At 50.6% G+C, this 16,407-nt stretch overlaps 1 protein-coding gene across 10 annotated transcripts in view; it reads right to left on the bottom strand.

Moving 5' to 3' along the window:
- Window positions 1–16,407, bottom strand: part of SLC8A1 (solute carrier family 8 member A1) — a 132,020-nt gene that overhangs the window by 12,636 nt on the left and 102,977 nt on the right. For 2 of the 10 annotated variants that reach the window (XM_010411036.3, XM_039568483.1), the window contains 8 exons: window positions 11,426–11,532; window positions 8,842–8,862; window positions 8,071–8,088; window positions 7,947–7,961; window positions 7,211–7,279; window positions 6,273–6,403; window positions 5,543–5,642; window positions 1,714–1,989 (listed from right to left, as the gene is read on the bottom strand). In XM_010411036.3, the coding sequence (XP_010409338.1) occupies window positions 1,714–1,989; window positions 5,543–5,642; window positions 6,273–6,403; window positions 7,211–7,279; window positions 7,947–7,961; window positions 8,071–8,088; window positions 8,842–8,862; window positions 11,426–11,532 (737 nt within the window). Of the gene's footprint in view, window positions 1–1,713; window positions 1,990–5,542; window positions 5,643–6,272; window positions 6,404–7,210; window positions 7,280–7,946; window positions 7,962–8,070; window positions 8,089–8,841; window positions 8,863–10,979; window positions 11,084–11,425; window positions 11,533–16,407 lie in introns of all 10 variants that reach the window. The other 8 variants (XM_039568484.1, XM_039568485.1, XM_039568486.1 and 5 more) reach the window with 8 other exon arrangements.

The raw sequence follows: 16,407 nt of genomic DNA, 5'->3' as shown, positions 1-16,407 counted from the left end.
AAACCTTGTGTCAGGCAGACCAGCATGATGCTGCTCTGCACCACAGGGAAGTGCTGATTTTACATCCAAACCCACTCTGGATCTGCAGGGGGAAGGAAGAGCAGGAGGGATCAGCCCGTGGATTTGTCCAGGTGAGCACTCTCAGCTAACAATGAGAAGATGAGTCCTGAACATATCTGCACTCCCAGATCACCTCGGGCATAGGCAGCCCAGGGTGGCTCAGGAAAAGAAAACAACAAGGTCATATTTTACATTTTTTAATTCTACAGAATTTCCTTTCTGCTCCTCCCCAGCGGGCTCCAAGGTGACATAGCGAGGTGCAGCCTGGCACAAAGATCCAGTTCCAAAGGACAGGAGGGGATGGGCACATATAAGCACAGCGAGAGGGTCCATTTGCAGCAAAGAAATCAAAAGTCTGCTTTATTTTTTAAAAAAAAGCTGCCATGGAAATGCACCTGATTGCTAAGGGAAGGAAAGGGCCTTGATTATGGTGCAGTAATGGACTTGTGGGACAGTGCTGATGCCTCCGTGGCTCCGCAGCTGCCACTGGAGAGAAGGGATGAGTGTGGAAACAACCACATGCACTTCTGCAAGCTTGAGCAGTGATTTCAGTGCAGGGAAGGCCCCTGTCAGTGTTGATTTCTCTGCACTCTCTTCTGGTGCCTGCCCATCTCCTGGAAAGCAGGGGTGGAGGAGCCCAAGCAGCACCCAGCTAACACAGCACGGCCTGGGAGCCAACTGAAACAAGAGTAGCCCAATGTATTCTAAAAAAGAACTTCTTCAATGCCACCTTATGTCGGCAAAGGCAGGAGGGAAGATTTTCACTGTCAAAGGTGTGAAGAAGCCCTGCAAACCTTCTGCCTAAAGCCTCTAGTGCCAGAGGTCTAAAAAATGCTCCTTCTTCTGTACCTTGCCCCAGATCTGTTCTTCCTTTTGGTACTGCTGCTTCTTTTCTTTGCCTTTGGTAGCATTAGGACAATTTCAGGATCTTTGAGCATCTGAGTGCTGATAAGTGGAAGTTTGAAGGTGGTGAGGGAATGTGTGACCGATGCAAGGGCAGGTTGAGCTGGGTCAGAGCCCCTTGTCCAGGAACCAGGCTCTGCCTGCCCAGCACAGCCCATGGGAGAAGGTGAGTGAAAGGCACAGGCTCTCTTACACAAGCTGATGAGGGAATCCCCAGAGCTTCACAAGTTGCATTTCAAGCAGCTCCCCCGGCTCAGCAACCTCACCATGATCCATCTGAACCTGGTCTCACACAAAGGTGTCCATGCAGGAAAGCATGCCCTGAGTATGGACTAGCACTTAACTCACCTGGGAGCAAGGTTAAAGCACCAGATGCTTAAAGTGCAGGACTGCCAACGCAGGCAGCATTTTAACCAAAGACCAACTCCGACTCTGAAAGTGGATACCACGGAGGCTGCCCACAGAAATAGATACTTCACAGCCTTTGCAGTGGGAAGGTCCTTGAAATAATTCCCACGGGACTGAATCCACATCGCGGTTCTGCCCTTCCAGCCCATCTGAGACTGAAAACCGATTTCCACATAGAGCTCAAACCTGTGCTCCAGGATCCTGCAGAGCACAGCTCTCCCAGCCCAAACCCAAACCCAAACCCCAACCCAAACCCAAACCCAAACCCAAGCCCAAGCCCAAATCCAAGCCCCAGCCTGGGTGGAGATGGACCTTCACAACAAGCCCCGTGGTTGTGCTTACCTGGCACCGATGTCCCCAGTGCAACGAACACGACTGCAGTGACTGAGTCCTTCAAGCCGATGGTGCAGCCAAAGTGGGATGCCAGGTCACCAATGAAAGCTGTCAGGAGGCCAATCATGAGGATGGAGACAACGAAGCAAGCCCAGCCATTCCAGTAGTCTGTCGGGGGCACGAAGGCAAAAAGGACCTTCCAGAAGACGGTCAGAAAGTGCATCACATAGTCGAAGCAGGAGGGCAGCTTCTCCTCCCCACATTCATCGTCATCGTCATCTTCCCCTGGAGAAAACCAGCAGTGCCTGATCAGACCTGCCCATCTTGGGGAGATTGGGCAAAACTCCTGTGCATACTGCAGCCCCCAAAATGCTGTGTCTCATGATTTGGGCCCTGCAGGCCTTGACTTCCAAATATCTTGTTTGCTGGGCAACCGTCAGAGTGGCTCAATGGCCTTTCCTTGGCCCTTCCCACAGCACAGAGAGACACCCCAGAGGCAATGGTTTAAAAATCCACCTGCACGCCAGAAAGTGCAGAGCCTTGTGCCAGCACCCCCACCTGAGTTTAACCATCAGATGCCTTCTGGGACTCAGCCCCTGCTCAAGACCCCTTGGCCCAGAAGATGTGGGAAATAACCAACCTCGTGCTGGCTGGAGCTGACTCGGGCAGGAGAACCTGCCAAGAACAACTCTTGCCTCATGGAGACTCCCCCAAGGAAGCCCCTTTTGAACTGCTTTGAGCTGCTTTCCACAAGTGCCTCCGATTGCTTCCAGCTCTCTGGAAAGGCAGCTGCTTTTGATGGCTGCTGAGCTGCTCTGGCACTTCACCTTACCTTTGCTGCAAACCAGGATCCAGTCATGGATTTTTGCCTGCCCTAAAGCCTCCCTGGTCAATGACTGCTGGCTGTCCTTCCCTGCTGCACTTCCCTGCCCCTTCACAGGCTTCCCTATGAGCTCTGGTTGCCCGTTCCTTGGTGTCTGGTCTGACCTAGGTAAGTGGGCACTCCCTTTCCTGCTCCAGGCACTGGCACCTCACCTGTCTCTGCAACACCACTTGGCATCCAGCCTACAGGGAGTCCCCACGGTGTGGGGCTGACCCCACTAGAGAACCCACTGGGGCTGGTGACCCCTTGTCTGACTCCTGCAGCTCTAAGGAGCCATCTGGAGAGGCTGCTGGCCAGTCTGTGCCCTGGGCAGGCTGCATGGCAAACGTGGGGCTTCCCCAGCCTGGCACAGCGCACAGTGTCACTGCTGTGGCATAGTCAAAAACTCCTCCTGCTCACACTGGAACCACTCCCAGACTTGAAGGGGAGGTGACATTTTTCCAACTAAGTCAGTGGGAGCCTTCCTGCTGCCCTTAAGGAACAAGGATGAGTTTCTAAGTCACGAATGTTGGGGATTCCAAGGCCACTGCAAGTTGTATTAAAGACATCCCTTGCACTTTGGTGATTTTCCATGTCCTTGATGCTTTTTTTTTTCCCACCAAGGATGTGGACCACCAGGTCTCCCTGCATGGCTGTTGGAAGAAGCTCCTTACCAATGGGAAGATGCAAGCTTTAGAGCTTCAAACTCACTACGGCAGGAACAGCACCTAATCAGTGTTATTATTTTGGCAGATATAAATACCTATTCCTGTGCATTGTTGTGAAGATAAAGAACAGTTTTTCAGCCTGGAAAGCCTATTCTGACCTGTGTTTTTCCTCAGTGTGCAAAGGCTGCTAATGGCAGGATACACCGTGCTGTGCTCATGCTGTAATTTTTGCAGCAGGTATTTCAATCCTCTGCCAAGCTCGGGGTGCCATCAGGACTGCTATGGACCTAAATCTTTGTGGGGACGATGAAACAGACTGAAAAATGAACATGAATGACACCGTCATAACACTCATCCAGATCTGCCTATCATTTTGTTAAGCAGCCATGATGTCTCTCTTTTGAAGAGCTGGCCAGATCCTGTGGAGGTGACTTGAAGCACAGAGTGGGGTTGGATGGTGACCCAGGGGGGCACTCAGAAACAGGCCTGCAAGCCCCAGAATGTTTCTGCTGTGGAAGAAACTTTATAGCTTTTGGGTGCAGACTGAAAGAGCCATGAGTGACAGGCTCTGGAATGGCACAGCACAGTGTGGCACAGCCTTGCCTGCACCTGCACTGCCCTTCCACAGACCTCACCTTCTGCTTCTCCATCCCCCTGCAAACACTGCCCTGAGCTGATCATTGGGTGGGAAATGGGGGTTTAATGTTTCTTTTGTCAGCTGGGATGTTACATTTTGAAGTGGTGATGGGTGACTCTCACCTGGTCTCCACGGTGAGCTTTGGGGGAAAAACTCAAACCCAACCTCCAGTGTTTAAGGCATTTTAACTTGTCTTGCACAAAGCTTGAGGAGCTAAAGTCTGGATATCTCCAGAGCTCAGAGACAAACTGCTGATCCACAACTGCAAGGGACAGCTCATGTCGACCAAAATACATCCCATTTATTAAATGCTTGTTAATCATCTGTTAGCACTGATCATGGCTATATATTCAAGACATTGGGGCAACAGGGTTTCCACGTAACTGCAGTCTTTACACACGTCACAGAAATGGGATCCGACCGTCAGTGACTATCTTTGCTTTAACATGGGATGCAATTAAATAATTGGTTCTGGCATAGATTAGTTTAGCCATATTAGCTACAAAACCTTCACCAAGGATTGTCTTGCATGATAAGTTCATGCTGAATCCAAAATAATGGGAGGCTCTTGCCTGGAGGCTCTCAGAAGAACTGTGCTAAAAGAGGAGGGATCACAATTTGAGGAGAAAGCTGCTGCACAGCGTCCTGCCCTTGTTTCCAGAGGCAGAGGGCAAATGGTACTGCCATCCTTGTTAATTACCTGGTGCTGGGCAGAGGTTACCACGTATAGCAGAGTTAGAGGCTGGAATCTGAGTGCTGCCCCATGCATTTCAGTGCACAATTAGCCAGATAAGAGGTAATCGCATTCCCCAGGGATTTAATTTAAGCTGGTTGATTTTGCCCTAATGTGTGCACACCCAGCCAGGGCTGGGCTGTGAGGCTGTAACATCCAGCCAGTGAGTAATAGTGTCTCCAGCTGTTAAAACAACATCTGGAGGAGATCTTTCTTTCTTTCTTTCTTCTTCCACATATATGGGAATGATAATAAATCCTGTACTGGGCATACTGGTACACATGGCACTGGCACCTGTGAGAAAGGTACAACAACAGGGCATTTGAGGGAAAGGCAATTCTCCAAGGGAGGGAAGATAAGACCACACAGGATCTGGTTTGACCACAGATACAATGTGCTGCTGCAGCTATTGGGCTGCTGAGCTGCAATCCTCCAGCCACAGCTGGCTGGGGCAGCAGGAGTTCCAGAAAGCAGGGCGTGTCAAGGGCAAATTTTGGCTCACAGAGAGTGACTGCCTTCAGTGTTGGCACCTTAGCTACTGCGTTGTCCTCACCGCAGAGGTACAGGGAGAACCAGGGATGGGGAGCACTGCTGCTTCACACCCGCATCATTTATGCCACTCTGAATTTCCACGCTGTGTTCACCTCCCAGATCTCTCCCACTGAACTGACATTTTCCCCTCTGCCGTCTGGTACCAGCCAAGGTGTTGCTCTGCCTGGTGCTACAGACACACTTCACGCAGAAGGTTTCCTACACATGAGACAAGGTGCCCTCACGAAAGGGTTCAATCGGCTGCCTTATTTATGCAGGCACTGTAAATAACTCTGCCACCTGTTTTGCCTCCTGCTGCTCCACTACAGTCTGTGTTACTAATACAGCCAAGCCGAGACAGGAGCAAGTGCGATCGTAATTCACCTGGAGCTGTGGCCCAAACTCACCCGCGCTGACAGTAATGGCCTCAATAAACTGCTCCCTCCAGCTGTTTGTGCCAACCACCAGGGCCAGGTTCGTCTTCTTAATGAGCTTGTCCACCGTGTTCTGTGGATGGAGATGCATAGCACAGAATTAGGGGCTGGAGATACTGGGCTAAAACCCACCAGTGCTAGTGCTTACAGCCATGTGTTTATGGAACAAGCTGAACAGATTTTAAGCTCAAGAACCCCAGCAGCAAACCCAAATATAAGTACTTGCTATTCCCTTCACTGCTGCTAAAAAAGACCTTTTGAAATCTACTCATGGATGGGAGCTTGAACCACCTCAGAGTAAAGGTGGCCTGTTATATTTTTATACTACAGAAAAATGGAAAAGATAATGAAATGGCCCGTTTTCAGCTCTTGGCCTGGCACATGCATTCACGGCTGCTGAGCTGCACAACCATTACTTGCATTTGGGGTATCAGCCCTTTGCACTGGGAGTGCCAGGCTTGGGGCTCACTCAAGGCTGCCTGTAAGTAGGACCAGCACATAGAACTCACTGTGAGAACAAGGCTGTGCTTTAAAGCAACCTGCAGCATTTGGGATCCCAGCTCCCGTTCCGTGTGTGATTCCATTCACTGCCCCACTTTGCTCCAACACCATCACCATGTGCCTCCCACTGCTGTGCAAACCCAAAAGGAGGGTCCCCAGCCAGAGGGGGAAGAAGAACAGGGACAGAGGATGTGGACAGTACCTTGAACTCGTAGGATTCCTCAATGATGATCTCGAGTTTGGTGTGCTCCCCCAGGACTGGGCGCCCCATCTCTGCGATCCGACGCTCTTCCTCCTCCTTGCTGGTCAGTGGCTGCTTTTCTTCATTCTCCTCTGCAAAGCAAAGAGCCTGTGGGTGATTCAGGCCCAGCTGGTCACTCTGGATCTGGCTTCCTGCCAGAGGGGGAGGTCAGGAAGCCTCCAGGTGGGAGCATGAGTGACAGAACAGTGGAGAAGGAGTTCAGGAGCAACAGAAAGACAGGATAGTTTTATGAAATGCTAGCAAGAGGTCTGCAACTCATCCAACCTCAGGAGGAGTCCTGCTCATCCTGGGGCTGGGGAATAGCTTATTGCTGTCTCTCCCACAGGGATGCTGGGAAGGGGAAAGATCAGCACTGAGGCTGCTCCATTCCTCAGCACTCCAGGCCTGCACTGAGGTACGGTCAGGACAATTCCACCAGCCTGTTACAACAAGAGAGCACTGTCAGCAGCCCCAGGGCTAAGATGCACATGAAATCTTGGCTCTGCCTCCTCCTGAGCAGGGATTTGCCTTGGAGAGGGGGCTGCCAGCCAATGCCTGCTGCGATGGTGGGGCTGGAGGAAATAGCACAGATGTAAGAAGCCATCCACAGGCCAGTGCCTGGCTCCAAACCCTGAGAGAGGAGGCAGCAGAGGGACTACAAGAGCAGTGAAGCAGGTCTGCACCTCCACTGTCATCTGTGCAACCTCTGGGGCATGGGGACTGCAGGCAGCATGCCCTTTGTCACTGTCCCTTGTGCAGACCCCACCGAACTCCCTTCCAGTCCACCTGAGGGATGGGCAGAAGAACATCAGGGCTAAAAAGGACTGGAGTTCATCTGTCAGTAGGCAAATGCCCCAGTCAGTCCACATGAGACTGACATGGTGCCACACCACAGATACCTTGGATGGAGACCACGGTGCAAGGAAGAGGATGATCTCTAGCCTGGACCTTCCTGAAGACAGGTTTGCCTATTAAAGTGATCAGCAGGAGATCAGCAGGGGGGACTGCACGCACTGCACAAGCTGTCCCCATGCAGTTAGTAAACTCCACTCCTATGTCACACGGGGTTAGTGCTGCTCCCTTGCTGGCTGCCCCTTGTCTGCTCAGGTGGCACAGAGCTGAAGGAAAGCCCTTCTCCTCCTGCAGGCCAGAGGGACCCACCTTGGAGCCAGAGCCTCTCAAATCTGAATTATGTTTCCAGGGCTCCTGAGGGGCGGCTCTGCAACATGTGGGACCCAGGACCTTCTCGTCCTGCATTGTTCAGCTGAATGAGGGAAGCTTGGCTGGTTCAGGACAGATGAGCCGGCCCTGCTGCTGGGTCTCGCCGGTGGGAAGGGCAGGGGCTGCACATCTGAAGCAGCCATGGGGTCCTGCACATCCCCAGTGCTCAGGCACCTGGCTCAGGCCTGGGAAGTGAGGAAAGAGCCCAGTGCGTAGGGAAGGGACGACTGGATTAAATGGAGAAGCTCACTCAGCTCCAAGAGATGGAGAGGGGTTGCTTGTCACTTCAGCGGTGACAGGTCACCCTCCCCGAGGTGGAGTTAGGTGTGTGTGGCAGGCAGAGCACTCTGTGAGAGGACACGGTGTTAATGGGACCGGCCGGGGCGGGGAGGCCGTGGCTCAGCGCCTTCTTACCATTCCAGAGTTTCCCTCCAGGACAGAACAAAAGCAAAGAGGAAACCAAGAGGAAAGAGCGGGGTGAGCATATGGCCATGAAGAGAAAGGAACAGGGGGACAGGGGAAGAGTAGAAATCCATACCTGTGATGGTGAAGCCACCTAGATGAAACCAAAAATGAGAAAAAGGGAGAGAGAGAGAGAGAAAGAAAATAAATGAGGATTAGCATTTGCACATCAACACAGACATGGTGGTCCTTCCCTGCCCCACTGTGGACATGGGGGCTGCTCCCCAACGCACACCCACACACCCCAGGGATAGTGTGGGGACACCTGAACACAGGCTTTTCAACCCACATCTGCAAGCTGCCACCCCTTGGTGTCCCATAAATGCCGTGGAAGGGGTAAAAACAGTGCAAGTCTGCCCCAGAGCTGAGGGTGCTTTGGGGAACGAGGATGGCTTTGCTTCCCTCCCCAGCTGCCCTATCCTGGAAGTGGCCAGCAAGGAAATTCAAAGGCAAAGTTTGTACTGTCTCTTCAAAAAGGATTGGTCAACTTTCCTGTCCAGCCACAAGCATCCCTAAGTGGCCAGGAAATCCTGTTTCTGCCACGCCAGTTTAGAGGTGATGGGTTAATTTGTGTGGCACAGGTTTGTATCTCGGAGTGTTGGCAGCTTTACTCTGGCTGCAACAGCACCACACCCCAAAAACGCTCCTTGCACCACCTGTTAATATTGCTGACTTTGGGGCTCTACTTTCAGGAAAGATGGGGCATTAGGCACCTGAGCTTACTTAACTAGTGCTGACCACCCTAAAAGAGAATGCTGTGAGTGGAGAAAAACATCAAGCAAAATCGATTTTCTTCCAAAAATATGCAAACCAGAAAAATGGAAAGGAAAAATGAATGCGCGCTTACCAAGCTCACTCAACAACAGGGCTGTGAAGAAGACAGAGACAAACACAGAAGAAGAAAAGTAAATGAATAATGAAATCAAAAGGGATATCCACAGAAAGACACCAGATCCCAGGGCAGAGATTTCAGATCTGTAAAGCTGCAGGATACCGTGAGCGTTAAGAGAAAGACACTAAAAACAAAGGAACAGAAAGGTTTCATGGGATTGCGGATTTAAAATAAAAACCATTGCAAACATGGGGTGGATATGGGATTAAAAGACACACTCCAAAAAATTCATTTTTCCCCTTTGAATTGTTTGTGCAAGGTCTTCCATTGGTCTCGGAGGCAGTTCTGCCCCAGGGGAGGACACAAGATGTCCCATGTGCAGCAGCTACTGGCTTTGACCTCCTCCAGCTGCCTGATGGGGAGCAATGGCTCCGGCGGCAGCTGCACTTTTGGCACAGACAATGAGAGAAGAAAAATCTGTCGCAAGGCTTGGCTCAAGGGTCTTGTTGCTCAGCATTTTAGATCTCCAAAATGAAAGAAAAAGCCTCTCCCTTAGTGCCCTGGTGGATCTTGGGCCACACCACAGCCCAGGGGTGATATTTCAGAGATGCCCTCCTCTCTCTGAGCACACCACTCCTCCTGCCTTGCTGCTTCTTGTACAAAACCAAATACAAAGAAACTAGTTTAAAAGAAAAAAAAAAAAAAAAAAAGAAATTGCATGGCCAAAGCAGCAAATAGCTGCTTTAAATAGTCCTTTAAAATTTTGTCTTGTCTTCCCACCTAGTGAGTTGGCAAGGCTGAGCTTCTCTCAGGTTTCCTCAGTTATCTTTGTGACCAGGAAGATGAGAAACTTTATTTCCTTTTCCTTTTATTTTTAGCTAAAAATTTCAGCTGAGATCTCCAGAGCTGGGACCACAATTTTTAAACCTTGGATCTGGAAAGCATGCTTGCTCCTGCTGGACTTGCAAGGCTGAGCCCACAATGGCCCCTGTGGGCAAGGATGGAGCTGCTGAGTTGAGCTGTCCATGTGGAACTTTATCCTGGCAGCACTGTCTGTGCTCCACAGATGCCACCAGCACCATTTAATGACACAGACCCCACCTGCAGTGCCTGAGTCATGCCAGTGTGTCTGATTTTTTAGCCCAGCTTTTGTTAGGCAGTCACATAAGCCAGCAGGGAAGCTGATGGAGGGGATGACGCAGCTGACTTAGCACCTGAGCTGACAAGGAACGTGGCATGTCCTCACTCAGTGCGGGGACCACGGAGTGCCCTCTCTGTTCTGATCAAATAATATATTATAGCCCCATCCCTGCTGGAGGGAGAGCTGATGTCCCAGAGACTAGAAAGCAGCTCCAAGACAGACAGACCAGCATTCTGCAAAGGCTTTAATAATGGTCCATATTTAAAGTAACTCTAAAACTGCTTCTTGCTCAGCCACCAATTGTGTGCAGAACCAGCTGTTGCCATTAATCCTCATCTAATTTTCTAGCAGAAAAAAAAAATAGGTGAACTCTGTCTTTTTGGGAAGTTTAGCATTTTGTTTAGAAATGTGATGAAAGAGGAAATTGTTTTTATTATTCCTGTGAGAAGCTATTATCCAATGCAGAGCCATGAAACTTCATTTGAGCATAACCTGATTTACCTAAACGGATTGCATCTCATGGTATTACCTACTTTGGCTGTGATTTTCATCTATTTTCAGATCCTAGCGCCAGTATAAAAAGGCTAAAATTACTGCTCTGGCCATGCATTTTATTTCAAGTGAAAGCTGTTTTATCTTCTGGTAAAAATGATGCAGCGTTGCCCTTTTCACTTGTCGAGGCTGGATGCTCTCTTTGATTAAATGAAGGTGCAGCAGGGCAGCACTCCCAAAATGTCTCAGGGGGCTGGGTTGACGCTCCTCGTCCCCTGCCTGGATGCCCCGGGGTGGCCCCAGGAGCACTCCTCGCTCCCTGGAGCCCCAGTGAGTGGGATGGAGTCCTCTCCAAATGAAAGAGGAAAGAAAACAGAGCAAAAAGGTGCAGCGGCCAAGCTTCAAAGGAGGGAGGGCAAAACGGCCAGGAGCCAAAGTGCGAGGAGAAAGGAGTGTGAGAGTAGGGAGACACAGAGAAAGCGGCAGCGTCTCGAGAGCTGGTCTGGTTTTACTCTCACACCTTTCACTCCTCGTCGTAGCCACACCGGATCCCCAAGCACAAGGAAGAAACTGCACTCTTTCTCATACTCCTCACGGTCAAGTACTCTAAGGGTAATGAATTTCCTGTGGGAACACAAGACAAAGGCAAACACATGATTGGCATCGCACACACATGCAGGTCACGTCTGCCCGGGTGCTGTGGTGACAGAGATGGTTGGGTGGGGGAAAGGGGCTGCACATCCCCCCACGGGCATATGGGGAAGGGCAGGAGCGTCCTCACCACCTGGCTGAGGTTGTGCCTTGGTGGTCTGGGGAAAGGCTGTGTTCAGGGGGCATGGGGAATGGCCTTGCTCCTGCCCTTTTCCATAGGCACTGGGGATGTGAGCTCAGTGTTGCAGGTGCCAGACATGAGTGAGCCAGACAGGGACACACAGGCTGGGCTCAGCCCCGGAGCACGTCCCCCACCTTTCTTCTCACTCATCTCCACCAGCCGGGGCTCCCCGATCTCTAGGTAGAAGGTCTTGTTTTTCTCATACTCCTCATCATCTATCACCTTGATCGATATCGTTTTGCTGGAACAGAGAAGAAGAAATAGAGATTCAAGAGTAAGGGGGGAAAAGGGAGGAGGAGTAACAGGGAGCAGAACAGAAGGAGGAGGCAAAGGAGGAGGGCGGAAAGAGCAGGAGAAAGGGGCTGTGGACAGAAAACAGTGGTTTTGGTGGCACAGGCTGGAGGGACAGCACAGCCAAAAGCAAAGGGCAGGAGCCAATGGGCCAAGCTTGCCTCAGGATGGGCATGGACCACAGAGCACCGGCAGCCTGCAGGTGCCATTCTCCCTGGCACGGCCAGAGGCCATGGCTGGGCATGACACAGCCTGGACCAACCTTCCCCAGAGGTGTCTTGGCAAGACATGTCCCTTTCCAAAAACCTGTGGTATACAACAGCCCCTTGACAGCTTGCACACGTTGCATAGGCACCAGCACTGGGAACCAGCACAGACCAAGCCTCTGGAAGCATGATGCACTGCTCAAGCTTGGATATGGAAGAGGCTCTGCCTCCCCAGGCTCAGCAGATTCATGAACAACCTCATGATCAGCTGCTCAGTTTGGGCTTTGGAGGCTCTAATTTACAAGCTTGAAAGGGACATTGGAGTTAGGACTTTCTCTGTGAAGGGAATGTGAAGGAAAAACGGCCTTCCGGGTTAGGGCGGGCACATGGAAAGCTTCACTGATAGGAGATTTTACTTTTCAAATTTTACTTTACAGGCAGCACATCCTGTCCCAAGCCTTCAAGGTTTAATCCTCTCCCGTTGGAGAGACGAGCAGCAATTCCCTCTCAGGTGACCCAGGGTTGCTGAATTTGCCCCTGGAACATCATCAGGACAGGTCCAAAGGCAGAGTCACTGCTCAGAGCACAGCCACAAGCACACAGCACAGAAGCTGAAAGCCTCACAGGAGAGGCTGTGGCCACCGGGAGAGAGATTTGCTCCTTGAGCCACCCGATAAAGTAAAAATTGCTCTTCCAGTGGAAAAAAATTGGCACAGACGTTTTTCAGCTCCTTTCAGGGACTCACAGAAGCACCCAGCTGAAAGCTGCTCCCCAGAAGGTGACCGTACCTGGGGTACAAACATGGGGGGGGCACCTGTGCTACTGTGGTCCTTCCTACAGTGCAAAGTCCTTGCAAAGACAACAGAGACAGAAATCCAGCAGCCTCTGCTCCTTCCTGGAGGCTCTGCTCACTGTCATGGCATTGCTGTGGGGACAGGACCTCCTCCTGGCTCTCATCTTGATCCAGACAAGAAGTAAGAAAGAGTAACAGCACAAAACAAAAAGCCAAGGCAGTGATTGTAGTCCTGTGCTTGCTGCCGGCCTTCTGGCTGGATTTGCTTTCCCCCGCACTCCCCTGACAGCACTGCCCTCCTGTGAATGCTTTTACCTAAACCAGCTTCCCTGTTGCTCCCTCCCTGCCCAAGCCTGAATGCCCTGTCCTTCGAAGAAATATTTCATGTCCCATCCCCGGCTCCCCTGCACTTTCCATGAGCACCCAGCCCCAAGGCTGCTCCAGTATATGATGAAGGAGGTTCTGCTGTTCCTGGCAGGTCCCAGCACTGAAAACCCATAAACATGGAAGAAAGCCACGCTCTAGGGGAGTGAAACCGAGGCCACACTGCCGTAATTTCTGGGTTTCCCCCCTCCTTGCACATCTGCACTGGCCACCCAGAGCCCCTCTGTTAAGCTGACAAGTATTTGGCAGCAGAGTCAAGATTTTCTACTCATTCAGGGTAAACACCTCAAGCATTCGGAGGAACAGCCAGGATGATTTCTTGTGCTGTTTGCTGTGAGTCAGGAGTGTATTAAGTTTGCCCTTCATGCTTTTAATGAAACCATTTACTCAAGAGCGAGTGATGGCTGTGAAAATTGCAACAATGCAGCACGGCTCAGTGTAATTGTATTTTATAATGAATATCTGTAATAATTTGTTCAGTTTGTAATTATTGCTGCAATAGGTTTGTACACAGGAAAAATGGTTACCAAGCAGGCAGCTGATCTTGCTTTGCGTTGATGAGTTAGGGGAAATTACCACGTATTAAAAAACTAATGAAGGATATAAAAATGCTCTCAGTTAAGCTTTCAAAGAGAACCTGATAGAATTACCAGAATGGTATGATTTCAGAAACATTACTAACAAAATCAATAATTTTTCTGACGACTCCCATTAAAATGTACACTGCATCCCGGCCTCATGTAGGAAAACCCCCCTCAGGAAAGTTAATTAAGAGAGGTGCCTTCCTAAATTCTGAGGGCAGCAGAGGCATCAAGACATAAACTTCCTATGGGTGTGCTCTGGCTTGCCATGTGTGGCATTCCTCAAAGTCCCACAAAATAACTCTCTCTCACAAAAAGAAACCTGGGTGCCAATTAAAAAAATACGTTTCTGATGCTTAGATACAACACCAATAGGACTCCTCTGAGTAAAGCAGACTAATGGGGCTTTAAGTGCCACTGCCAGGAGGTGGTGGTGTTACGCAGTTTTCCAAGTGATCATTCCAGGGTGGGAACAAGTGCCCTGTGCTGGGTAGACATGTGCGCTGCTGCTGTTTCTGCTGCACGAGGCTGCTGGGAAAATGGGTAGGCAGAACAAATGGCAAGTCTGCTCTCTGGGTGAATTTCCAATCAGCAAAAATTGCTGAGGCAAATTTGTCCCTGGGATGAGACTGCAATCCTGGAGAAAAGGATTACCTCCTAATGGTGTTTGAGAAACAGCAAGGATGTGAAAAAAAACCAGGCTATTTTTAGAGCGTGCCTGATCTCCATCAGAGCCTTCTGCCTGCTGCAGAGCCCCTTCCCAGGGTCCCGCACACGTGTGGCACGGCTCGGTCAGTGCAAAGGAGGAGGGCCAGGCAACTGCACGACTTATCCTGCATTAGAGTGAGGACTGCTTTCTACAGCAATCCAGGACAGGCACTGATGTCCCCCCTGCTCTTGCTGGACCCTTCGATGTGGTCCCTGCCTCTCACTCCTCTCCCACGCAGAGATGTGCCGTGGCTGTGAGGATGTGAGCAGCATCGAGCCCCCACGGGCTTTCCTTGCATTCCAGAACGTGGTGGGAATGAGGCGGAGCGTGGGCAGAGCCAGGACAGCTGGCTGAGGCTCACAGAGCAACCACAGCACTGGGTGCAGCAGCATCTGAACTCCTTGTCCCTGGACTTTCCCAGCTGCACACCGCGGGATGGGGAGACCAAAGTCCCCAAAGCACAAGCACATCCTGAAATTTGCATTTAAGATCTCTCTCTCTCTCTCTCTCCTGCGACTCAGGGGCTCTTTCAGAACAAGCTGTGATAGTGTATAACAGAAAACCAAAGGGACACTAATTAGCACCCTGAAATCCCCCATGCTGCCTCACTGCAGGGCCAGGATCCAGGAATCCCAAATTCACAAGAAAGAGGGAAAATACCGAAGGATTAAAGCAGAAGATTAAGCAGCCTCTAAACCGTTGCCTCTAAACCATTGCCTCTAAACCATTGCCTCTAAACCATTTTCTTCACCTCGTGGGAATCTGGGATCAATACAGAGGGTGTTTCCAAGCTGTCCCTTCTACACAGAAGCTGAGAATCAGCTTTGATTTGGGGCTGACAGTGGCGTTTTTGCCATAACCAAATGTCTGCAGGAGCTGGGTATTAAAGCCAAAAACCCAGGATCCCATGAGTGCAAAACACCACAGCCCCTGAAATACCTGGATTATTTTTTTCCTCTTTTGACCCTCAGTCATGCTGCAGGTGGGAAAGAACAATTTCTGGAGAATCTCTCCAACACGTGGAGATAGAGGTCCTGTGTTGATATAAACCACCAGCCTTGACACACCTCCCTCTCCCTTCCTCCAGTGATACAATGGGGCAAGTTTGCAGCAAACCACGGGGTTTTCCTTCCACTGGTGTTGGGTCCATCTCACCTGAGCTAAGGAGCCCTGCTCTGGCATGAAGACTGAGGGTATCCATGACCCATCTGACTGTCTGCACTTCTGTACCAGAAATTGCACTTCCCTGGGTCTGCAGTCAAAGCAACTGCTGAGGGAATGAATTTCATTCCATTTCCGTGTACTGGAAATCAAAGAGTAAACACGTCTTGCAGAATTGCAGCTCCAGCCCTTCTCCTCTTGCAGACACCCAGCAGCAACAGGAGAGGAGTGGTGTCTTTGTACCAGTGTCATACGAAGCTCTGCCCTCACTCCAAGTCCAACGCCCTCCATCAGGACCTACTTTTCATTTCAAACCATGCTATTCATTCGAACTGAAGAGGTCTTTTATCACAGCATTCCCACACAACCCTCAGTTGCAACAGCCCATGGAAAAGTCCTTTTGGCTGGAGATGCTCTAGGGAAGAGCTGCTACACCAATGTACAATGGCAAAGGCAGGGCATGAAGAGAACCAATGCTTGGAGCAAAATGCCAGCTGGGGAGGGCACCCTGTGAGCAATCTCATGCATGTGCAGGGACAGGTACATATGTAATGAGCTAGAACAGCCCAGCACAGGGTGACAGGAGCAGGACCGAGATCAACAGCGACATATTTCTCTGCAAGTATTTTTCTGACAGCAGGAGAGAAGATGGGCGCAGCATGGGGCAAAGATGTAAGGATCTGGGAGTCCCAGCTCTCCTGTCTCCACTGGCCTTTTCCCTCAAGGGAGCAAATGGCATCAGAAATTACTGGTGTGGATCTCCATGGACCTTTGCATTCGTTTTGAACCCGAATATCTGCACAGTCATGGCAAACCTCTGGAAATCCTGAGTATATCTGTGAATATACTGCCATTCCCACTCTACACGGTACTGCTTAGTTCCATGAAATGGCAGAAACTGCTCTCCTGGCTCAGACGAGCAACCAGCATTGCAAAAGGACCACGGGAACTTGGAGGGCATCAGAAGTCAGCTCTGGAAAGATTCAGGCAG

The sequence above is a fragment of the Corvus cornix genome, chromosome 3 (assembly GCF_000738735.6).
Source record: "Corvus cornix cornix isolate S_Up_H32 chromosome 3, ASM73873v5, whole genome shotgun sequence".
Lineage (NCBI taxonomy): Eukaryota > Metazoa > Chordata > Aves > Passeriformes > Corvidae > Corvus > Corvus cornix.
The sequence above is the reverse complement of the archived record's forward strand: the minus strand, read 5'-3'. Positions and strand labels throughout refer to the sequence as shown.